The following is a 24,705-nucleotide window of genomic DNA, read 5'->3' as shown; positions in this document are numbered from 1 at the left end:
TGTGTTGTCGTTGGAGTTGAAACGGAAAATTGTGTTTCTTGCCAAATGCCTCGCTCGTCCCCAGGCGTCCCTTCTTGATTGGAGCGCGGTGCGCGTGGAGTTGTGGGCCTAACCATCAAGCTCGGCGAACCCTTCCGCCATTCACGGACGAAATGCGCCGGTGCCTGGTTACAAGGCAGTCTCGCCAATATGATAGACGTTACACGTGTTTTCACGTGAACAGGAGATGTGGAGAGTTATTGGATTTGAATAGAACAGACAGACTCGTCAAAATGGTGGTCTATTCCCATCCCTTCTACAGTACGTTTATATCCATTTAACATTACATCGCAGCGATCAACTAGGGAAAGTTTCAAAAAATATGATGACTTCAATGAAATCACCTTAAAGTAATAGCTTTTCAGTGAAGAAATTGCGGCACATCTTGATGCATTTTTGGTCATTAAAGATGGGTTATTGACCAATAGGCCTTTCTCGATTATGCTAGCATTTTTTGGGAAAACGAGCATTTTTCCCCGTTTTTTCTTGAAAGAGAATTGCTAGCATTTTCTGTCATTTTTCATGACTGTGATCCAGATTTCAGCACTCAGAACTAGGAAGGATTAATAATCCTAAAGTTTCACAATTTTGTTTACTTAATTTGATTGTTTTCTGTCTGTTTCGACTGTTTGTGCGTTGTGTAACTTGTGTACTTGTGTTGCGTTACTTGTGTGTGTACACCAACGTAATGAAAGGTGTGGGTGGTCAGCGGGTAACTCTTTCTCTTGCTAAGCAAAGATGGCGTCGGCCACGAACTTGTAAGATAGACCAGTTCCATCATGTAAAGCAAGAGATCGATCGATAGATTGATCGATCGATTTCCAAACTTTAAACGGCATCTTATAGCCCTCGTCGAACTCTATCATCTATCATCCTGCCAAGTTTGACGTTAATCGGCAAAAATGGGCGTGGCACCATATCGATCGTAAAATATAACCCTTCTGACCCAAGTTTTACAAACAAACAATTATTAAGTATCACCTGTTGTTGGTATGAGCATATAATGTAAGAGTTTGTACGTTTTGTTTGAAATAAAACAGAGCATTCTTTGGAATTCAAGTGGCATTTTTTAAAGAAATCAGGCATTATATTAGCATTTTTTTGGCTTTATGCGAGAATTTCTAGTAGCAGTTTTACTAGAATAATCGAGAAAGGCCTATTGACCAAGGGGGTCATTGTATATTCATTGATTGTGGGCAATCCACAAGTTGCTCGGCAACTTCAGTTTTGGCAACTTTTCATGATTCGAGCAACTTTTTTCCTCCCGAGCAACTTATTGCATTTTGAGCAATTTCCAAACCGAAGATTTCCGAAAGTGTTCCGAGTGTTGTTTAAAGGTAATGCGAACGTTTCCGAAGATTTACGAAGTTTGCCGAAGACTGGAGACGTTTCAACTTTGGGCTCATTCTGCATTAAAACTTTACAAAACTCGTCAGCAAACATGTCATGTTATTTAACAAATTTTCCCCTTAGTATGTTATTTAGATACTTCGTTTGCTGTAAAATTGCATAAAACTGCTTAGAAATCTTACCCTCAAAGGGAAATTAGCATATATTTAGAGAAATTCCCTTGATTAGAAGCAGCGTTTTGGATTTTTTTGGAGCAACTTTCGAGCAACTTTTATTATCAGGAGCAACTTTTTTGGATTTTTGGAGTAACTTTTGAGCAACTTTTTGAGAAATTACGGGCATCTTTTTGGGAAATCTCGAGCAACTTGTGGAAAGCCCTCCCCCAACTGAATGTACCATACACCAGGCACTGTATATCAGACCCACCGGATAAATCATCCATTGGATAGTGATTTGTCCGGTGAATAGCGCTGATCCACCCTTAGTACAAATGGGCTCGATCATTATTTGCTTTCCTTGCAAGACCGATCGGCCAAAAACATCACCAGACCCTACTTTTAAGAATTTACGTTATTCCAGTTTTGGCTGATTGACTGAGTTACATTTGGAAGAAAAAGACTGGAAATAATTTTGGTATTAAAGCGCGTTTTCTTTCGTCTAAGACGGGAAGTGCCCTTGTAGCCTTTTCAGTGTTTAACAACAAAAAAAATGTTATACAGTCAACTCTCTCTAAAACGGACACCTTCGGGACCGGCTCCAACCGTCCGTTTAGGGAGTTTAGTTACAGTAAAATAACTGAGAAAACGGATTCCCCCCCCCCCCCCCCCCCATACTTTTTACTTGCTCGTTTATCTATTTTATTTGTTTGTTGTTTGTTTATTTATTTAGAACTTCTTTATTTGTCAAATTTATCACGTAAACCGCAGTAGCCACATGACACAGTGGAGTGTGGGCATTCGACCTGCAGAGACCAAAAACAATTAAGCGGATGTGTCCATAAAATAAATTTAGATTCAATTGCTGTGTTTCTGTCTTCCTTTCTATGAAAAGCCTCTTAACATTTGACACGTGGGTTACTAAAACTGCGCATGAAAAAACAACGTTGTCAAAATATCAGCTAAGAGCTTCGATCAACAGGACGTGTAGAGCGTTACACATATCTAGATTGACAGCTCAGTGAGAGCTAATCATGTTTTAAGTCTTATATTTTCTTTTGTCGCCTGACCTGTCGACAACACAGTTCACGAAAGCCATTTTGACGTTCGGACGACATCTGCAAGGACCGTCTTCGTGGTATTATAGTTGTGACAAATCGCACGAAACACTGCAGCAGTGATATGGGTAGGTACATGAGGCAGTTTCTAGTCTTTTTGCAGCCTGACCGAACAGCGTTCGTATTGGGAATTTGTTTGATTAATTACCAAAAGCAATTATCTGTTTATAGAGCGTTCACTGATTAGAAACCGTAGCTTTAATTTGAAATGTCCTTTGTACGTTTGCTAAAGCGGATAGCTTGGAAAAAAGTGTTATGAGATGGGAAATCTGCCAGAAGTCTGGCTAGTTTATGATACTGAAAAACCTCTATGAAGAAACATGTCGAGGCAGAATTACATCACTGGCAAAGGAAGTGGAAAAACACGTGTTTTAATCTACGTTATCGCAGGATTGATCAAGGGAAACCATGTCACAACATTTGCACTGTCTAAGGGGGCTTAAAAGAGGGCAACCGATGCTTAAAAGAGGGCTACCGATGCGGTTTTCAAAATTTGTCTTTGAGAAAGGAACGTGAAATGACTCTATCTTTCTATTATTGGAAAAAATGTAACCTTTTAGTAGGGCCTGTGAAATCCGAGCTTATTGAGTTCAAATTTTGTTTTGTTTGGAAAGTGAGAGCTTCATAGCACAAAAGGGTTTTCAACTTGGTGAGATATCCTCTCAGCTGTAAGTGGTAAACAAGGTGCTTTAAAGCTGTCGTTTTCAAAAGAGGATATTTAAAAAGGTTATATGGCATAATACGTATTTCTGAAAACACGTATGCAGCAAAGCAAACAGGAAATTATGTTTGCACAGCTCATGCTGTGGAATTGCGTCAAAGATCCCTGTCTGCGTCCAGGTGGTAAAAAAGATAATATGTAACTTTAGCAGTATAAGTTACAATTGGATTAATTGTTTTATTTGGAGCGTGCATGACCGAAACTAACTAGTATGGGAGGAGTAGGGGGAGGGGCAATTCACTCTGTATGTTTTTCTGTCAAACAGAATTTGAAAAAGGGGCCTTAAAAAGAAAAAGAAAAAAAAAAAAGAAAAGAAAACACGACGACAACAAAGACCCCAAAACTTGATATTATATTTTGCCTGAGGTACGAAAGGCCAGAGGGCATCTTTTTAGACGGTAGTTTGAGACGCGTCTTTGTATAATCCCACTAAACTATGAAAAATACGAGTTTGATTTAGCCAAAGATGGATTAGTCTCATTCGCAGCCTAAAGATGGATGAGAGAAAATTAAAATGTGTACAGTGGAGAACTGTTCAGGGTTTTTGTTTTCTTTTGTTAAGTAATGGGCCAAAAAAATGATGTTTTGCCTGTAAGAGTTGTTTTAGCAGCATAAAATAGCAGACAAGGAAATTTACTTTTTGACAAAGTTGCTTCCAACGAACATTATGAAACAATGAGAAAACGTTCAACAAACTAAGAACCGTGCTTTTTTACCAGTTAGTCTTGCTGTTTAGTCTCTATGCCAAATGAATAGAAGAGTAACCTTATACTGCGCATTCTCATTTGTTGGATTTAATTTGAGTTGATGTTTTTTCTTGTTGTAGGGTCTGCTCTTGTAACATCAGCCCTGTGGCTTGTGCTCACATGTATCTTTTTGACTGTCAACATCTCCCAAGGCAAGTATTTGAAAATAACCCTGAATGTTACTCTGATGCTGATTAGATGATCAGACCGTCTCCTTCTTTAATAAGAAATAAATTTGTATGCAACAGTAATTGAACTTTTTAACTATATGTCTTACTAGAACACGTTTTCCAGGCTTCATAATGAGTATTTTGACAAATCTTGTTCTCCTCAGCTTGTGAAACTGGATTTTTCCGCTGTTCTACTTCTGCCGAGTGCCTTCCCGTGAGATTCAAATGCGACGGACACGAAGATTGCGAGGACAGCAGTGACGAACTGAATTGCAGTAAGTTTGACAAACAACAAACATTCTAAACTGTCGATACCTCTCTTTTTCAACAGTAATGACAAAATATAGTGGATGCGAGGCGGAAAATGGCCACGCGAAAGTTGGGGCGAAGCTTCCCACCCGAATGTTCCGCGTGGCCAGTTTCCTTTTCGCATTTTGCTTCTCGTTCGATTTTTGCGTGTAAGAAGGGACGTCTCGTAGCCCAAATGAATGCAATTGCTTATTTTAATTTCTATGCTATTGCAGCGAAGCAGCAGACATGTCCTCTAGGAGAATTTTGGTGCGGTGACTGGAAGTGTATTTCAAGGAGAAAAGTCTGTGATGGTACACGAGACTGCTCAAATGGACAAGACGAAAACGATTGTGGTATGTGATGTTACTTGCTTCCCTGGAGGGCCTGGTACCTGGGTTACTTCTAATTCCGGTTGAACATCCTTTGCCTGATTCACAGAGCTCAAACGCGCTGCGCACGCAAAGTTTCCGCCAAAAACTCCTAACTCTTGAAATCCTCCACTTTCAAGCCCAGAAGGCATTACTGTAAATGAACCTTGTAGATTTGCACCCACCGACGGTTAACAAAATATCAATTTGTGATGTCATATATATATCTTATTAACCATGCGCGAGGGCCGTACTGGGCGAATATTGGCCCGAGGTCTTGACAGTACGGATCGAGCGCAGCGAGGTCCGTACAAAAAAGACCGAGGGGGCAATATTCGCCCAGTACGGTCCCGAGCAAGCTTGGTTAATAAGAGATTTATTACACGACTGGAAACTTTGTGTAGTGAGAATTGCTACCCGGTAGATGTCATGAAAAACTATGTGCGGCAAAACTTTTACGCGCGCTATTAAAATGAGTTATAATTATTTCTGTGTTTAAGGTCATTTCATTTTCAAAGCAATAAAAACTCAGAAAAAATCTTGCGAAAAAATATTGCAAAAATCTTGCGCTAAATCGCGCGGAAATAAGCGCGGGATCATCCGGGACAAAACCCGGTCCAATACTTGGAAAATATCGGCCCTCGCGGGACCGGGAATAAAGCAATCTGATTGGCTGATTTAGTTATTGGCCCTCGGACCACCTTAGTCGTGTAATAAAACCTGATACATGCTGATAGAAAATTGGAGAGAAGAAAGTTTTTTAACTTAAAAGTGTTTTAATCTCAGCCACTAAGATTTTGTGTTAAGATAGAATACTTCAAAGACAAAAACGTATTGTGACATGCCATAAAGGAACCTTTTTTTTGCTTTATACAGGAATGCAAGGCATATTCGAAAACTTTGGAAACAAAAAAACAAAGCGATTTCCAGTTTACAAAACTGTGAAAGGCTTCGACATCTATCTGAGGTTCACCGCCGAGAAGTGCACAGGACAACTGGTCGAGATCACGAGTAGGGACACCAACCAGTACTTGCGAATTACGCTCCTCGAAATAGGGCCCATTAGGCTGTCATACAAAACTGCAATCGGTAAGGGCCAATTGGATCTCGCCATGCCATACAAGTCGGGGTTCTGCGACGGAAAGAGGCACCTCTTGACTCTCAGCCTATTCCGTGGTGTCGTGTCGTATGGCGTGGACAGGGCCGCCCCAAAACGATTCTACGTGTCTCGTTTAGGGGCACCATTTTCATCCCCATCTAACATCGTCGTAGGCAGAGGATTGGAAGGATGTATTACGGGTTCCACGGTGGTGAATCGTTTTAACGGGACACAAGAATATGCTGTAGGAATATCGTCTGATTGCACGGTGAAAAGTAAGTATACCACCAGTTTTTTTTACTGAGTTGCTTGTGTAAATAAGTTACGAGGTCGTTCGTTCAACGCGTTATCCAGGGCAAGGGTGGTTTGTTCAAAATCCGATTAACACTAACCCAGTTTAGTAAAGTTGGAGATAAGTTGACGTCAAAACTGGAGGAGAGAAAATATCAACAGAAAACTTTATCGAAAAATTAAAAAACTAAAATTAAAAAAATTAAAACGCCGGACTCTAATACTGAAAAATTAGTTTTTGATTCTTTTTGATTCTGCAAAACTTGATCCTCTAATAACTGTACTTCAACAAGTAAAGCCTTGTCGTCCAGCTTCTTAAGTTCTATTAATAGTTTTTCATCGCTGCTCTCTAATAAATGTAAAAATGTAACGGAAGCGAAAGGAGGAAGCGGGTGTGCGAAATGACGATATTCGGGTGTGAATTTCGCTCGCTTTACGAGGCCGAGTACCACTTGTCGTGTACTGTATCTCCCCCCCCCCTAGAGCTACTCGCATATGTTTGTCCACATTGATGATATCTAAAACTAAAAGGAATGCTAGTGCAACAAGTGAAGTTTAAAACCTTTCATTTTTGGCTGTATTCTTTTTTAGTTTGCTTCTTGAGTTTGCTGTAATTGAAAGGAGAAGTTGTCACTTCGAATAAAAAGCTTCAAATTTCATTGCCATTTTTTAGATTACGAAATAATAACCTGTTTCGATTAACTTGCGCGAAATTAAAACAGTAACAAGAGTTTTCTATCATGCTTTCTATGTACGATTCTATACTTCCATCAAAACCAGTCTTGATTAATTTGTACTTGTGTGAAATTATAACAATAATTATTTCACGCTTTCTTAATTGTATTTATTTACTTCCATTAGAAACCACTACTCTACCTCCCAAACAAAGATTATTTACCTACAGTGCAAGAAAATTAGCAATCTCAACGACATCGTCCAGTCCGAAGTGTGAACCACTAACCCTCACAGCCTGTAAAGGGCTCGGTTACAACTTCACCCAAGTTCCGAATCCTCTTCAACACCAGACGTACCACCAGGCTGCGACTGAATTATCCACTTTTCTATCCAAGCTTCAGTCCCAGTGCTCCACTCATCTCATTCCATTCCTGTGCCGACTGTATCTTCCTCCATGTAGCCTGCCCCAGTCCGCCCCTCCTCCGTGCAGGTCGCTGTGTGAGAGTGTACAAGAAGACTGTGCACTACTCAGCCCATCGGAGCGATGGCCTGGGCACCTTAACTGTGAGCAGTTCCCACGAGCAAATGAGAAGGAGAAGTGCTTTCTGGGATCAACTAAGGTAACATCCAAGAGGACAACGTTGATTAGAGGAACATCTGAACAGAAAGACGACCTGACAGAGACTAATACACTGAAAACGGCAACAACGAGCAACCAAGTTCATCCAACAAAGCCAGTGGAAATTGGAGAAGAAGCAAAAAATGATAAGACAGGTGACCATACAACCGCTAATCCAGAAAAAGAAATAAAATCACGAGAACCTACAACTGCTGCGAGAAAATCAGAATCAAGACCAATGACTGACAAACTTGCCTCTGTTATGACTGGAAAAGCACCAGTTACGGGAAAAGAAATGTCAGTCCACACAAGACAGAGGAAAGTCTTGGCAACAACTAAAGCTCCACTTTTTACTAAGAAGAACAACATCGTAAGAAATAAAACAGGTAACGGCACAGACGCAAATTCACGATGGAATATTTCTTCACCATCACCTGCATCGTCTAAAAATAAAGGAGGTGCGTAGATCACAGAAATTTCTTTTTCTAACTAAGTGACATGTACACAACATCAGCTAGCGGCAGCTGGGGGTGGGTGGGTGGGGGGATAGGCGGGTTTTTAGGGTGGGAGGAGATGCTCGTGAGTTTCTCCCTCGTAGTGGCTATAATTCAGAAGGTTTACTTTGCACCATTATTCAGGGGGTCATCGCCTAGCATTTCGTTGTGGAAAGGTACTTCAGTTTTTAACAAACACACACAAACATTAAAAGGAGACGAATAGGGTATTAATTTTTCGCATGTAATTCTTAAACGGAGAAAAATCGCGCCAAGTAGAAGTTAAAGCCGCCCCATCTTCCAATCCAAAAATACAGAATGCTCCCCCCTAGGATTGGTAATGTTCAAGAATGCAAGATTTCGTTCTTTTAAGAACGCGAAAACGGACCCATGGATAAATTTTTGAAACAAAAACCTGCACTAGCTTTATCTAGATGGTGTGATTAAAGCACCATGGTGGAGTATTTACAAAACCCAGGTACTTTTTCAAACAATCAGTATCGATATTTTACACCATATCTAGCGGTCTACTGTTGACCAACGTGAACCTACAGCTAACCAGAGGACCCTGCTTACATTTTCCCGCTGTTTTTGTTTTTGTAGGAAGCTGTGGAGGTGTGTTAGTGTCTCCCAAGGGCCAGCTGATGTCACCAGGTTACCCAGCAGGGTATCCGTCAAACACAACATGCAGATGGGTGATCGCCTTATCAAGTGAATACCGTGCAATTAGTTTTACCTTTCACCGAGTGTACCTGGAGGAGGATCGAAACTGCGTGTATGTAACTTAGATATATATAATGGACCCAATATGTAAACCAAGTCTAAGTTAGGAGAGTAAAGTTTTTATGAGTTAAATGAGTCAATGAGTCAAATCTTAAATTAGAGTTATAAATTTGAAAATAGTGCTACCCTTACTAACAAATTAAAGCTAACCGCAAGCAAACCAGAGTGGAACTAACCGCAAGCAAACCGGAGTGGAACTAACCGCAAGCAAACGGGAGTGCAACTTACCGCAAGCAAACGGGAGTGCAACTAACCGTAAGCGAACCAGAGTAGAACTAACCGTAAGCAATGTGAAGTGCTTGTAAGCTTACTTGTATAAAGGTAAACCATGAATATTCTTTGTGTAAAAATCAGCTTGACTCATTGACTCATGACTCATAGACTCATTTGACTCAGAAAACAGGGGACCCCCTAAGTTAGACGTAGTTTTTCATTTTGGCTGAAGAGAGTACATCAATCATATTTCACGTACATCGCATTTCATGTACATCGTTAACTAGCAAGTGTGTTAGCGGTTTATTAAGAAGATTCCCTCGTATATTTTTTTCTGTTTACAAACTTTGTTGCTGTTTGGGCGAGCGTTTATGTTCTTGACCGCTGTATCAGTAGCCTGATTCTCAGACACTCTCTCCCTTCCCGCGATCGACCTGCGACCGAGCGACCTAGACCGTTTGAGACTCAGGCTACTGTATCAACAAATCGATGAAATTGGAAATAATCGACATAAAAAACGTGTTTATTACGATCCAGAAAGTTTTCTATAACCCAGTTATGTTAGTGTCTATCCTAGCCGCCATTTGGGACGGGTTGGGATGTCAAACAACGGTCCCTCTACTTTTACGTTTGCGGTAACGAACAAGAATTTTCTGTGGCACTGATGTTACATCAGGGTTACCCTGAGAACTAAATATTCGTAGGGGACATATATAGTGTTCTTCACTTGTTGCTTGTCAATTTCTTCAGGTATGACTACATTGCTGTGTACGACCTGTTGGACAATCAAGTGGGTCAGCGGTATTGTGGTTCCATCACGTCCCCCGTCATGAAAGATGTCAAAGGCAATGTGGCCGTGGTGGTTTTCCGTTCAGATTCTGCGAACAGCAAAAAGGGATTCATCCTCTCCTATGACGGTCGCAAATGTCTCACGTCATCCGAAGTGGATAACTGAAAGGCGGTTTTGGTTTTAGGTGGAAGATAAGGGACATCTTAGTCACCTCATTTAATCCAATCTTACAGTGAAACGACTCGTGCCCCTTTCACTTGATAGCCAGTTGTTTGATGTGTATCATCTTTACCTTAGTTTTCCTACTTCTTGACCAATCAAAACCAGGCTAGTGTAAGAAGCGAAGAAGTCAACTAGTCGCATGCCGATAAAAAACGCGCGGTTGTTGGTACCGTTTTTTGAGTAACAGGTAATTGTTAGAAAATTGACGCAAATCGTTTGGTAAAACGGTAGGATACGTTTCACTGTAAAATGTAATTATTTTATGAAGGCCGGTTTACACGTTACGATTTGTCGGCCCGATTTGATCCGAGCAAATCTACACGCTGCGATTCGTTGGCAAGCTTTTCTTTGCTTATTTAAATTGAAAGGATGGAAATCGGCCCAATTTCTAAAAACTGTGACACTGCAACAGATTTTTTAGAAATCGGGCCGATTTTCAATTGCGCACTCATTTTCTTATCAAATCTGGCCAAATCGGGCCGACAAATCGCAGCGTGTAAACCTGCCTTTACCAAGTTCCAGCTTTTACTTTATGGGCAATATATTAAGTTCGATTTTTTTAACTTTATGGGCAATATATCAACTCACCGAAAAATCCCAAGTACCTTCATAATACCATTTAACTACATTTTTCTTCCATAGGACTCGGTATGTTTTCACGTAGCGTTATTAATACTGTAATGCCACACAGTTAGTATACTACACACACCAAATACATGTATGCAACAGATTTATCATTAGTTATCGCGAGTTGCTTTCATTAATCCGTGTACATTGCAGTTGTGTTTAGCTTTCTTGGCAGCATTAATCTGGGTGCCAGAGGATTGACGTAAGTTTTGGAAGTGACGATAAAAGTTGAAAGAAGGCCTTCTTACACCCAGGTTTCTTTGCCAATAGTTCGGCGGGCAAAAACTTTGACAGTATATTCTTCAAAATAAGACATCAAAACTGTAGTTGTAGGAAAACACCAAGAAGGTAACGATAAACCACAAATGACGCGACGGTTAAATTTTTAGCAGCCCTGATTTTTAGCAAGACTGAGACCGCTCACTGACTACAAGTTTGAAATTTTGGTGAATTCCGTGTGTTAATTCCTTTACAATTCTGAACATTCTAAATTTGTCTGGAAAGGCACACAGAAACCGGAGAAATTTAAGATAGCAATAACACCCAACACATTAATTTCTCTTGCGTGATATTTTATTATAAACGCTCTATAACACTAAATAAATATCTTTTATTTACAATATTGTATGTGCTTGTATTGGGGGCAGATCTGGCGTCTTAAGGGTGACTTCTCTCATTTTAACAAACTCTCTGTCCATGACTTGTTGCCGTCGTTCTTGCTGTAGCCAGTAAAACATCTCAGTTCGATCCATACTAATTTTCTCCAGGTACGGACGCCCCTATCAGATGAAAATAACACTGCTAAGGGCCAAGACAGACTAGACAGGTCGTTGTCGACGACTAGTTAGTTGTCAATAACGAATAGTTATCGGTAAGGGCAGTGTGTAATAAACTGGCTATCGACAGCTAAATGTTTTCCTGTTTTAAAGGAAAACTACAAGTTGTCGATAACAAACAGTTGCCGATAACAAGTTCTGCCCAGTCTGTGAGCTAAGCCATCATCAGGGGTTCTCTAGTTCTCTAGTCTGTCGAGGCCCTAACTTCAGATGAACATAGGCAGTGAGGCTAAACCCCATATAGATGCTATACATCTTTTAGTGGAGAAGCGTTGCGTGACGAACGACGCAACCGAAGTAAAGAAGAGTGACTTGATTGGTACTGAGAAAAATGTGCAAATATTCAAGTTCAAATATTGATTGTTTAGGCGGGATTTAAACGTAAAATAAGGCGAAAAGACTTAAGAACAACACAAGCAGCCGCAGACGACTGGTGAAAGAACTTCGTTTTCAAGGTCTTGGGGACGATGTTCAAGTTGAAAAGGTCCCTGTTGCCCCCAATGTTCCCAAACCGTGTGTCTACAGGTCTTATCTGGCCAAGTCATTCTTTCTATACTACTACGTTGTTGAATGAAAAAGGATTTACACGTCAGTAGATTTTACCATGTAAATTCAATACGGACATACCTGGAATGTGACAGTATCTCCAAACTGACGATGAACATCAGTTGCTGCTCTCCTTACCTGACTCTCAATCTGCGATAGGCGCTGCAACAGATGAAAACATTTCACATTAAAATAATAGCAGTTGCCACATAAGACACGTATCTAATCGAAAACGACTTGAAATAAAATGGTGCAGTTAAGCCCTCCCTTACGGCTAAAAATATAAAGCTGCACATCAACATTAATATCATTGATCGATGGAAGGCATCGATCTTGTATTACCTTATTAAACCAATTCCTCGTCTTGGATTCTCTGATTCGCGCAGCGGATGAACCAGTGTTATCTAGGATTAACAAATGACAAATTAGCTTCACCAACTGTTCAGTAGATTGGTTTGTTGAGGAAACGGGTGCAGTTTTCTTTTTGATCATTTTTTAACTTCGGTTTATCAGGGCCGTTTCTAACAAACGGATAAGCATGACAGCTTGTTGCATTCTTCTCTTCCAACCTCAAAAAAAAAAAAAAAATGACCTGTCAGAAAGAATGATTTCAATTGAGCTTAAGCTGTATCGGAAATCACTGAAACGAGATTTTACGTTCAGTGGCATTTATCGAAATAACGTAAACTGCGAAAGAAGTTTTGTACGTTCGAATTGAGTTTACCTTTTGCGAAGAATCTGTTAGGATCTGAAGCAGTTCTTTCAAAGTCTTCTAGTTTGGTCATTAAACTCTCGCGCTCTAGAATTACCTCTGTAGCAATCTCCCAGAACGTTAGAGCCTGCAATAAAAAGAAAAAACAGTTTGTACGCTTCCTAGTTGATTGGCATTAAAGCAATATATAAATATCATCAACAAATAAATTAACAAGCTCTCTACTGATCTTAAATACTACTCAATTAGAAGCTATGACGCCTTGAAGAAACTTTAATCAGTTAAAAGCAAGCTATTTATAGATCCAAAATAACTAAGATCTATAACGCATACATTACACTGTTGGACTCACCCAGTAATGTTCTCCCGCTCATACCATAATATATATCATTTGAGTGTGATTTTGCAATTATTTAAAGCAATAACAACTTAGCTCGCACGAGATAGACAAACCAAGCGCCATGTTACCTCCAGAAGACTATTGCTGTAAGGTTCAGCACTGTATTTTATAGCCATGTCCAGTCTCTGAGCATCAGGCATACACAGTAACGTCCATACTCTTTCCAAGCGATCTTGAGGGGACAGCGACGCTGCCTAAATAACAACAAAAGTCAAAATAATTAACAACAAAGGTCAAAGAAAAAGTGGCATAACGTTACGTTTTCTAATGTGGGAGGCATTATGGTTCGCGCTAAGGACTCTGGATAGAGGGGTCCAGGTTTGAGCCCTAGCCGGGATCACTAGGTCGAGTTCTTTGGGCAAGACATTTTACTCTCGCATTCTCTCTCTCAACCAGTTCTGTAAATTGGTACTAGCGAATTCAATTCTGGGGACACCCTGGGATGGACTAGCCAGTCCCATCTACAGGGGAGTAGAAATACTCCTAGTCACTTACTAATACAGAAGAATCCCGATTCCCCTTTCTTATTGTGCGAGGGGAGAGTCTAACCGTAAACTAATGCAGAATTTCGTCAAAGTAACTGACCTCGCTGGTACTGGCAGTTTCCCCGCCGGTAGCGCTAGCAGCAGGCTGCGGTATCACCCCCACAGAGCTCGCTTTGAACAATCCCTCCAGTCTTTCTTGGCTAGAATGTTGAGTCGTGCGTGATGCGGAAGACTTGGCACTTCCAACGGAACGAGCCAATGGCGAGGCGTCTGCTGCAGTTGACTGTTTAGATGGCGCGACTGGCGTGACGGAGCGCACGGGCAGGCAGGAGTCTTCAAGATTGGCCAGGAGTTCTTCCTCTGAGACATCCAAAAATAGGAATATTTATTCGTTTTGTACTGTGCACAAGTTACAAACATGGAAATGTTTTTCACAACCAAACGTGATCCCAAAAATGAACTTTATGCTCCTGGAGCCCGTTTCTTAAAGTTTTCACACCCGGAAAGCCATAGCAAAATCACAAACCCTATGATTACAGGGTTGTTAGTTTATTAAGTACAGGTTCCTTTTATACAAAGTTTCAGGCCTATACACTTAACTAAAAATGGCTTTGCAAGCCCGAAAAATTCAGGGCTTTCGAGAAACGGGCCCCGGGACCCAATTTAAGCCGTCGTCTTTGCATGTACTGCCAGAAATCACGGGAAGGAGTTCCTTATAACTGTCATTATTCCCTTTGAGCTCCTTTGGAAATTCCTTTTAGCCTGTAACGAACTGTAAAATGTAATAAGCTATTTACCGTCAACATCAGGCTCGTTTCCAAGTCCTCCCAGCAGAACACTATTTACATTCCAGACGCCAGGTTGATATTCCGTTTTTAACACCTTGAGCTCTGTTAGTTTTCTCTCTCGTTCTCTGATGACAGATTTCACATGGATTAAAACAAAATACCTTACTACATGAAATTTTCGCGACACGTTAATTTCGCGATTTTGAGGTGCGCATATTTCGCGACACTTAAATTTCGCGATTATGCGACAATTTTGTATTTTGAATCACTTTAATTTCGCGTTTTTGAGTATGACATAATTGACATTTCCTTGGCAATATTATTTTACATGCCCTTGAATTAAATGAAAACGACTTAATTAATGAAAAAATAACGTCAAAATTAACAAAAAAGCAAGGGTGGGACTAAATCTCAGCAATAGCTATAACAGAGAAGTTAATGTCTACAAGTAGGTTATGCTTTAGTGTATGTGCATGAATTAATGTTCTTGAGTAAATTGACGACAACATCCATTTAGATTGATAATTCCTTCATTCAGTTGCACTATACTTATTTTTTCTTAATTATTGACCGAGAGTCACTTAATTTTCGCGTCATGTTATGTTCGCGACACTTATTGTTCGCGTCACTTTAATTTCGCGATTTTTTTGGAATCGCGAAATTCGCGAAATTAACGTGTCGCGAAATTTCTTGTAATAAGGTACTTAAAGGGGCTACGCCATGGGGTTTCTGAAATTAGTGGTGGGCAACTTAACCCATCAAAAACATTTTCTTTGAACATCTAAAGAAAGATATAACCTTAATTTGCAGATAGAAATCAAGCTACGGATAGAAATATCAATTTTTTGAAGATGTGCGAAAACAACTTGAAACGTTAAGCCTTAATTTTTCAAATTGCAATCCATTTCCATCCGAGCCATCCGCAGCCAAAGGCGCTTGTTAACAGTTTCAGTGCTCTTAAACAGCAATTTTTAACGAAACCGGGCCATTTTTTTTATGTTTCCTACCACACAAATATAAATTTTGGATGTTACAAAAATCTGGTTTTTCGAGAAACATTTATAGACGAGAGTATGGCTGGGTGGGAACTGCTGCTAGCCAAGCAAACAAACATCTGTGAATTTGACGTTTTTAAAAAGAAAAAGTATTTCAATATTAAATATTTATCATGTTTATCTCATACTTGCCACAATTGCTAACTGAGGTACCGTCTCTTTCAATTTCTCCCATCTTTAATTTTAATTTAGGATAAGTTATGTCAGCAAAAGACCACATCCCGCAGATGAAAATAAAGTAAAAGATTGCCGTATTGCGAGAGAAATTACAAAATTTCCCATGTCACAACTTGAGTTCCGTGATCAGCTCAATGTGTAACTGCTCTCGAAATGGCATAGCGTTGAAGTTGTAAGAAAAATTATCGCATGTAGCTACTAACAAGACCTTAAATTCTCCCTGGCTAAAACATAGCAGAGGGGCCTGATTATGAAATCCGGTAGGGCCGACTTTGGCTAGGGGCTGTCAAATTAAATTACTCAATTGATTTAAAAACTTCAACACATGATACACCACTTCTCAAAACTCTGATTGAGTTCACTTTGGTAGTGTCACCACCCTCCTCCCAACCCCTAAGTTACTTTTGACTCGCCTCAATCCTCCAAGTTCCTCGTTAACAATCGTTTGCCAAGAAAAGACTGTCATGCAGGCCAGCGGTTACCTTAACAAAGCCATTTGAATGGTGTCTGGGCGAGCCTCGTCTCCATCCTCTTCGTCATCAGCCTCGTGATCAGAGTCGTACAAATGGAACAGCAAAGACATGTAGTCATTTTCCTGCAAGAAACATGACTGGCATTTGTTCTCCGTGCTACATGCTTCCGACGTGAGTTTAACGTTACTACTCTCAATAAGGGTCCAATAACACAGAAGAAGACGAGTAGTCGAGCAACAAGAGTGAGGAAAAAACAAACAAGCAAACAAACAAACAAACAATCAACGTCAACAAAGAAAGCGTTTGCGCGGAAAAATTGGATGCCCGAAAATGTAGAATGAGGTCTCGCCCCAAATTTTGCGTGGCTATGTTTGTCACTCGACCACACATGAGGTGCTTTTTACAAGAACTTCTCTCAGCGGTTCGTTACGCAAACGAAGCAGTTAGAGTCAGTCACATATCTGTCAGCAACGAGTCAGATACCTATAAGATTGCAATTACTGCCAAGGAAATATGCTATCGATCGAAGGCATTGCTTGATGTGTGAAATATAGTCTACGGTCGCAGTTCTTCGCAAGCATCTTTGACAAATGCGCACAAAACTCATCGGTGTACAGTTATACAGTGAAGCAAGGCACTGCGAGGGTAAAATGTCTGTCTCGAGAAAATAAGGGCCAAGACCAGGCGTGTATTTCTCAAACGTCCCGAAGACATTTCAGGCCCGAAAAAATGTATTGTTTGCAGAACGTTTACCAACAAAAACATATTTGGTGACTGTGAAAGTGTGCATTGAAATCTTACGTCTGCTAAACATGAAGGGTTAATTTTCGGCCCAAAACTACACTGCCATTTGATAGAAAGTGATGTTCAAATAATACCTCTCGGGCCCGGAGTGTCTTGGGTACTTTTTTAAAACGCACACCAGGACTTGAACCCTGAACTTAAGCCACAAAAGCACAAACTAACATAAGCAGTTAAAACCCGCGAGTAAGAACCTAGTTTTTTCCAGGTTAGCCTAAACAGGTTCTTACATAAATGGTAAATTAAAAAAATGTAATTTATTTACCCACGTGACACGGAAGAGCTCAGGAGCTCGTAAAGACGTGTACGTGCATCAAGGTCGAATTGGAATTTGGAGTGTTGGTTTTGTGGAAGGAGGAAAACCGGAGAACCCAGAGAAAAACCCTCGGAGCAAGGACGAGAACCAACAACTAACTCAACCCACGTATGGTACCGGGCCGGAATCGAACCCGTGCCACATTGGTGGGAGGCGAGCGCTCTTACCACTGCGCCATCCCTGCTAACACAAATTTGGGCTATTTAGGTTCTAATAGGTTCTTATTCGGAAAAATTTACATTGTTGCTAATATAACTTTTAGTAATATTCAGCCTATTATCTGTATACAATTTGCATACCAGACAAGTATTTATGTAAAAATGAAGCACTTTTCATTCATACACAGTAAAGCCTTGTCAAACTTATTTTCCCAAAAGTAAACATTTTTAATCAATTTTAGAAAATAAGAACCTGTTTTCAAATTTGAGGCTTAATAGGTTCTTATAAAAAATGGGGTCAAATTTGCAAATTTTAGCCTAACAGGTTCTTAAATGTTAGGTTCTTACTCGCTGGTTTTTACTGTATACCAAAGAAAAATGGGGATTTCAGACTTGGAAGCGGTTGTGTGCCTGTTACCTGTGTGGAGAGGAACTTAAGGAAGTCGTCTGTGGTGATGGTACTGCGCCACCAAGCCAACCACGAGTTGTAAGATTTATTGCCATGTCCATTGTCTTCACCTTTCTTTAACTTTGCCTGAAATTACGAACGGGGAGAAGAAACATCTTATTTAATCTCCTTCTACAATCCTCGACAAAATTGTTGGGTCACTTACTTTTTTTTCCCACACGAAACACGAAAAAAAAAAAAAGTAATTGTCCCACTCCCCCTTTCCAATGTTGAAAAGCTTAAAAGAACAAAGCCTCCCATTGCTGCCTATTTTGCAACATTGTAAAGGGGGAAAACTTCTTTTGTTTGGGATTGTAGTATAAAGAGGAAAACGGGATATCATTATTGTGGCAGGAATTCTCATACTAACACACCGAATGTAACTTAGTTTGGTTTTGTGTTTGACGAGCTCTATGTAAGTCCCAAGAGTGGTTCACAAATTATACAACCTGGGTGTAAGATTTGTATTTTTGTCCAGTAAAGTGAAAACCAAAAACCAACTGCGCTTTGGTCTACGCCTTATTTTGCGTCTTAAATTGTCACTCCCGTCCTTAGCACTGGCGACATGTTGCTCATTCACGTTTTAAATAGGTTTATTACTCATTTTCTGGCCATAGCAAGCGAAGAAAAGGTTACAGGTTTTTCTAATGATACGCTCAGTAACTGTTTTCACTAAACGTACCTGCAAGATATCTTCCCTTCCAAGACCGCCAAACTTAGGGCTGCAAAACAACATTGAAAATAGTGTGAACAGATTAGCTGATTTATTGGAATTTTCTCCTTTCAAGTTGCTAGGCATTTACTTAGCATTAGTAACGGCAATTTGGTGGTTTATCATAACAAATCCTCTACTTGATGACCTTCCATATTCTTCTTTCTCATCACCACCTTCTGTATCACCTTATGCATGTTTTAAAATATATTGATATTGTCAAGATTTTTGCGGTTAAAACTCTTGGAAATTAAAGGGTTACAGTGTTAAAGATGTCGAAGATGATATTGGCTCCTTCGTAACAGCTCAAACTGCAATGGCAGTAACAATTAAATAAACTGTGTCACGGATTTTAACCAAATTATTTTAGACATAAGAAAATGGCCACCAAATTGGATGAAATATAAAAATAATCACTTAAAACAGTGAAGGAACATTTCAATAACACAGCAAAAACAAAAGAAGGTACAACTGGCCAAAAATTGAAGATTAAAACAGATTACAATATGGGTTTCTGAAAAACGGCTAGTTTTCAATGTTAATCTCGTTTATTCGTAATTTTTTATTATAACGCCCGGGAGACATATATAGAAGTAATATCTTCCCTAACATTAAGTTTCACAGCGAGTATTTGGGAAATCTTAATAAAATTGACCAAACTCTTGCAACCGTTAAACAGTTCCTTTAAAATAATTGAACTTTCTTTCCAACCTGTTTCTCCAGTTATCAGCAGTGCCGTTTCCCCACGGTGGAGGAATGTCCTTTTTCAGGTGTTTATTAAGAATACGCTCTGCACGAGGTTTGACAAGAGACGAAGATGAGGTACATAGACTAACGTCTACCATGTCGGCACTCCTTTCCACGTAAGTATCCTAAAATAAGAAGAACAAGAACAGTGTTTCCCGCTTAATCCTTCATATGATTCCCAGTACATCTACAGTTCCCATATTTGATGAACAAAACGTTTGCAGTATCTTGGGTAAGCAGGGTAAGAAGACTTACCTGATCAAACAAAAGATGATCAGTGCCTATAGTTTTGATAATTTCTTCATAAACCTCTTTAATTTCCTCGCCTATAAACAGGTTCTTGTCCAGCCATTTTACTGTAGGTGCATCAATCTTAAAAGAACGTATACAATTTCCGTTACTGGATTATGATTAAGATGACTCCATGGTAGTGTCTTTTCTAATCAGCTCTTACCTCTCCTGTGAGGTCGTTATAAACTGTAGGATATCTTTTGAGTGTCACCGAAGCCTTGTTAACTCTGTTGGACACGCGAACATCTGAAGTCCTCACTACAGACTGTTAAGTAAAGAAACCAAATGTTTGAGACGGCACCAGCAAGTTCATGGGACAGCTATTCTTAGAGTTATTTTTATAGCGTGGAGTTAGAGTTAATCAACTAGCAATAGAGTTATTTAAGTAGATGTATTTTTTTAAAGACTTCCAAAATCTTGAATTCAGGATTTTTGAAGCTTAACTTAAACTCCATGCCACAGCTCTATAAAATAACTTTAAGCGACATTGGAGTTCCAAAAAAAAACATGCGTGCGTCAATATTGATGAAAGTGAACAAAGGTAAGGTAATAAAGATCTTTCCTTTGTTTGCTTTCATGAATATTCGATTTTTTCCCGACGCACGCATGTGTTTTCGGAACTCCGCTATCGCTTATAACTTACAATTAGGTGTATCTCACACGTATATCGTCCCCACCGTACATCTACGAGATGATTACGTGCTACCATGGTACAGTTTATCAAGCTCAGTTGAATGCGTTGTTTTGTTTAACAATTCGAATTACGAGGATCTCTTTTTACGTGCAAAATTCTTTTTTAAAAAAAGAAGGAAATTCAAGCGCTTCTTATCGAATGGTGTCGAGAAAAGGAAAACAAAAATAATAATGTCACATTGGCATATTTACTTTTACTGGTTACATAGATTTGTTTGACTGCATTTATCGACCTTTGAAACTCTCTTGTTTAACTCAGAGACTCAAAGGACAGTGCAGAATGCAATATGGCCAAACAATTGACAGCATGATAATAATTTACCAGGGTAATTTCCCTTGAGAATAAGTCAAATGAGTTCACCTTTCAGTAACGCTGTTTCATGTGTACTTGTAAGATGTTGAAAGACCAAACGTGACAACTAAATCACGCGACACCTTCATTCGGGAGAAAGATTACCGTTATTGAAAAGTCACACACGCGGCCGACCAGTTGACACAATTAAGAGTCGATTTTTTTAGTAAAGGAAGTTTTCAATCATTTGAACCGTTGTGTTTTAAGTTAACTTTCGTTAATTTGAGAGTTTTTAAACAGCAAACTTGATACTTTTACTTTTCGTGCAAACTTATGTAACATGAGTCTAATTTAATTAAGTAGGAAGAGTCTACAAGAATCCTGCCGCATTGAAATCACATGGCATTAGGCTTAGATAACATTTAACTTTCGTTGGTTTGATTTTCAGTTGGGTATGGGTTGCACTTGGGAAAAGTTTTCAAGAAAAAAAACAGAAAAACTTCTTAGACGTCAAAACAGCAAACGTGATACTTTTCCCTTCCGTGTAAACAAATGTAACATGACACGTTTGTTTTTCTCCTAAATTTATGTAACGCAACACTTGTATTTGTCGAAAACATATGTAACCTGATACATTTCTAGGGCAAACAGGGCGACAACAATTGAAGTTGTTTTGCTTTAATTAATAAAACTAATTATAACACAGATATGATCGAGTTTTTAGTTTTTCAGATTGGGAGATATAAAGTCACCTTTAATTAATTTGCGGTTTTAACTTGGCGTCACGGAGTCTGCAGGAATCCTACCGCAAACGCGTGATGCACGCATTGTTCCTGAGAATAAAACGTAGTCGAATCTGCGCATGCGTTTGGCGCAAAGTACTTTGCTATCGAAAGAATAGTACCACAAGGAGAGCAAAAGGTCTTCTGAAACAAATAATACCTTTGAAATCTTCACATGAAAGTAACGTAGATATGCGCATGCGTTTGGCGCAAAGTACTTTATTCTAGAAAGAATAATACCACAAGGAGAGCAAAGGGTTTTTTGAAACAAATATATACCTTTGAAATCTCCATACGTAGGTAAAGTAGATATGTCCCGCTTTTTACCTGGGGCGTACGGTCAGGTGCTCCCCACCCCCTACCCCCTTCACAGAAATAATTAATTAATTGATATTAATTAATTAATTGGTGATTAAAAGTTTACACCATAGTGCGTTAGCGCTTGAGGGGTTTAGCAGACGACAGCCCCCACCAAACCATCACAATAGTGCATTCTGCACTAAAAAGGTGTTGTGCTGCACTTGTGTGCGAAAAACAGTAATGTTTTAGTTTACCATGTAATATAAAACCTGTCCCAACTACAACTACCAAAGCTTTTATCAACTTTACAGAGTTGCAAGAATGTCCAAATTTTTTTGGTTTTGAGGAATCAAACTAACATCAATTAAATTACACGATTATCAGGATTATGTGAACACAACGTACCTTATCAGGAAGTCGCAATGATACAACTGCTGGCTGTGGATGCTGTTGTAGATAAAATGTGACATAATGAATACATGAAACGCATATCTATGAACTGCGGTTAAACATCAAATGAAGGAAAAGGTCTTCGTAGTAATTTGAGTTCTCTTTTTGCTCTAGCGTACCAACATTCGAGTGTTATACTTTGTGTGATCTCTACCTCCTACCAGGACATGTTTACGAAAAGAAATCTTGACTTACCTCTTCTCCAGTAAATTCTGTAATACTGAAATGTAGAAAACAAAAATGACAAAAATGTAGAAAACATGAAATGACTGTTCAATATTAAGCCTTATTATTTCAAAGAATTAAATGACGCGAACAAGAATTGCAGAAAATGTTATGTTTTAATTAAGGGTTTGGGTGCTTTTGGTTTAAACGCTCCAAAGTTATATATGACATGATTTGGCTCATTCAAATAAATGTTGTCTGTGTGGGAAATAACCAACCCTGAGTAATTTTGTTTTCACCTTTTACTTTTACAGTTGAATCCCGATAACTTGAACCTTCAAGGGAAATCGAATTGGGGATTCGATTTATCGAGGGTAACATTAGTAAGAGGAATTGAAAAAGGTTCGAACTGGCGGGAGGCTCGAGTTATCAACATTCGACTGTATTAGCATTCAAAAATCACGAACTGGTATTTTTGTTGTAGATTTGTGAGAAACACTGTCTCTGTTAATACTTAAGGACGGCCCACAGAACGAATGCTTGTACTGTTGCCTCCTTCTTGTTTTTCAATTTCGTAAAAATTAAAACTATCGATTTCTCTGGTTATTTCAATAATTTTGTTTTTCCAATAATCAAAGAAGCCTTTTTTCGCGTATCTTACTTATCATCCAGTACAGTAGGGTCATTAGCTACTGAGGAGGCTTCTGTCGATTGTATACTGGAGGTAACACTAGCTGCATCATCGTGATTATCCTTGGACTCAGGTTCTTTTTGAAGTCTTTTGTGTCTCCGCTCATCTCTTTCTCTGTCTGTAGTGCTGTGACGAGCGAGAGCCTGAAAAAATAATTTAAAAAAAAAAGCTACACGGACTACAGTCAACTCTCGTTATAGCGGACACGCTCGGGACGTCGTTAAGTGTCCGTAATAGCGAGAGTCCGTAATAGCGGGGTGTGAGGAAAAAATGGCGTAAACATAGGTTAAAAAATATAGACTGTGATGAGCATATCAACTGTAGTGAAATTATTGAGTAGTCGTTGGGTATGGAGAATGACAATGGTCGAGGGTTTGAGGGTTTGAACTCTCCTATGGAGTTGTCTGGAAGAAAAGGGCGCAAGCTGAAGTGAAAACGAAAAGTCTGTTGTACAGCTACTGAAGCAATTGATGCAAAAATAAATATTCCAGACTTCTGAAGTGTGTTTCGACAAATAGTATGCAACAGACTGCAATTTCCGTAATAATGTTATGTAAGAAGTTCATTGTGTTCGCTTTATCGAGAGTCAAAACAATAAAATTGTTAATTGGGTACCACGCAAGTGTCCCTATAATTCCGCAATAGCGAGAGTCCGTAATAGCGGGAGTCCGCAAGGCGAGAGTTGACTGTACATGGGTACCATGACGCTTCCTAAAGTTAATCGAAAGGGTATTACATGGCTAACTATATAGTCTAAAAACTAAATCTGATTGTTAAATTTCAATTATGAACTCTTTGCTTCGACGAGCCAGTGAAAAAATAAGAACTTTAAGAGAATTCAACCACGATGAATAAGTATATTATAATCACGAAATTCTAAACCTGCAATAGCGGCGGTAGATCATCATTTTCCTCCTCGCCTTGCAGCCTTTCCTAAAACATAAAAAGATAGATTTGTAACGGATTTCTTCTTCTCCTGTAGGCAAACTAACAACAGAGCTATTACATTATTATTGACAATATTATTCGGGTTTTCAGTCTATCGCTATTAGGCGCAGTCGTTGTCAATGCAGGCGTTCCACTTCAATAACATATTTCGTCTTGATGTGTTGCAAGTCCATTCCCCTACCCCCTACGTCCGATAATGCCGGTGCTAATCACGTCCCATTTCTCCCCCTAGATGTGATGCTGGTCCAGTCCCCACCCCCCCCCCCCCCCCACATAAAAAGAACAGACAAACAAGCAACGACAACATTTGATCAGGTTACAGATTTATAAGTAATAATTCAATAGGAACGCTACGAAAAAATATAAAGAATTGAAAAACAAGCATCGACCAGAAAGGTGGATATTCTGGTGATTACAAAGTTGTTGCTTATAAATGGAAAAAGCTTATCTTACCGGAGGTTTTGTTGATGATGACGAACCTACAAGTTTGATGAGGTCTTGTGAAGCGAGGTCTGCAGTACCGAGCCTAAAAACATAAAACCATGCTTTTAGTCTCTAGGACAGCCTTCCAATTTAATCTCGTACAGTAATGAAAACTTTCATTGCCGAAAGTACTTTAAGAAAAAAAAAACAAAACAGTTACAGTTTGAAAACTCAAAACCGGTTGT

The 24,705-nt window shown here is 39.4% G+C and overlaps 2 protein-coding genes across 3 annotated transcripts in view; one reads left to right on the top strand and one right to left on the bottom strand.

The window, feature by feature from the left end:
- The first annotated feature begins 2,600 nt into the window (after window positions 1-2,600).
- Window positions 2,601-11,391, top strand: LOC144657335 (uncharacterized). The gene is made up of 8 exons (XM_078517677.1): window positions 2,601-2,730; window positions 4,210-4,281; window positions 4,464-4,574; window positions 4,824-4,943; window positions 5,835-6,332; window positions 7,210-8,100; window positions 8,740-8,911; window positions 9,883-11,391. The coding sequence occupies exons 1-8, from the start codon at window positions 2,727-2,729 to the stop codon at window positions 10,085-10,087; spliced, it is 2,073 nt and encodes a 690-aa protein (XP_078373803.1). The 5' UTR covers window positions 2,601-2,726; the 3' UTR covers window positions 10,088-11,391.
- Window positions 11,323-24,705, bottom strand: part of LOC144657297 (coiled-coil domain-containing protein 87-like) — a 34,295-nt gene continuing 20,912 nt past the window's right edge. For both annotated transcript variants that reach the window (XM_078517632.1, XM_078517639.1), the window contains 18 exons: window positions 24,491-24,563; window positions 23,972-24,022; window positions 23,060-23,232; window positions 22,429-22,453; window positions 22,189-22,230; window positions 19,880-19,981; window positions 19,681-19,797; window positions 19,390-19,550; window positions 18,649-18,688; window positions 17,937-18,053; window positions 16,253-16,365; window positions 14,548-14,663; window positions 13,851-14,110; window positions 13,334-13,459; window positions 12,878-12,992; window positions 12,496-12,557; window positions 12,235-12,315; window positions 11,323-11,550 (listed from right to left, as the gene is read on the bottom strand). In XM_078517632.1, coding sequence (XP_078373758.1) covers window positions 11,386-11,550; window positions 12,235-12,315; window positions 12,496-12,557; window positions 12,878-12,992; window positions 13,334-13,459; window positions 13,851-14,110; window positions 14,548-14,663; window positions 16,253-16,365; window positions 17,937-18,053; window positions 18,649-18,688; window positions 19,390-19,550; window positions 19,681-19,797; window positions 19,880-19,981; window positions 22,189-22,230; window positions 22,429-22,453; window positions 23,060-23,232; window positions 23,972-24,022; window positions 24,491-24,563 — 1,939 coding nt within the window. In that variant the 3' untranslated portion in view covers window positions 11,323-11,385. The remainder of the gene's footprint in view (window positions 11,551-12,234; window positions 12,316-12,495; window positions 12,558-12,877; window positions 12,993-13,333; window positions 13,460-13,850; window positions 14,111-14,547; window positions 14,664-16,252; window positions 16,366-17,936; window positions 18,054-18,648; window positions 18,689-19,389; window positions 19,551-19,680; window positions 19,798-19,879; window positions 19,982-22,188; window positions 22,231-22,428; window positions 22,454-23,059; window positions 23,233-23,971; window positions 24,023-24,490; window positions 24,564-24,705) is intronic.

The sequence above is a fragment of the Oculina patagonica genome, chromosome 1, assembly GCF_052425735.1.
Source record: "Oculina patagonica isolate OP01 chromosome 1, crgOcupat, whole genome shotgun sequence".
Lineage (NCBI taxonomy): Eukaryota > Metazoa > Cnidaria > Anthozoa > Scleractinia > Oculinidae > Oculina > Oculina patagonica.
The sequence above is the reverse complement of the archived record's forward strand: the minus strand, read 5'-3'. Positions and strand labels throughout refer to the sequence as shown.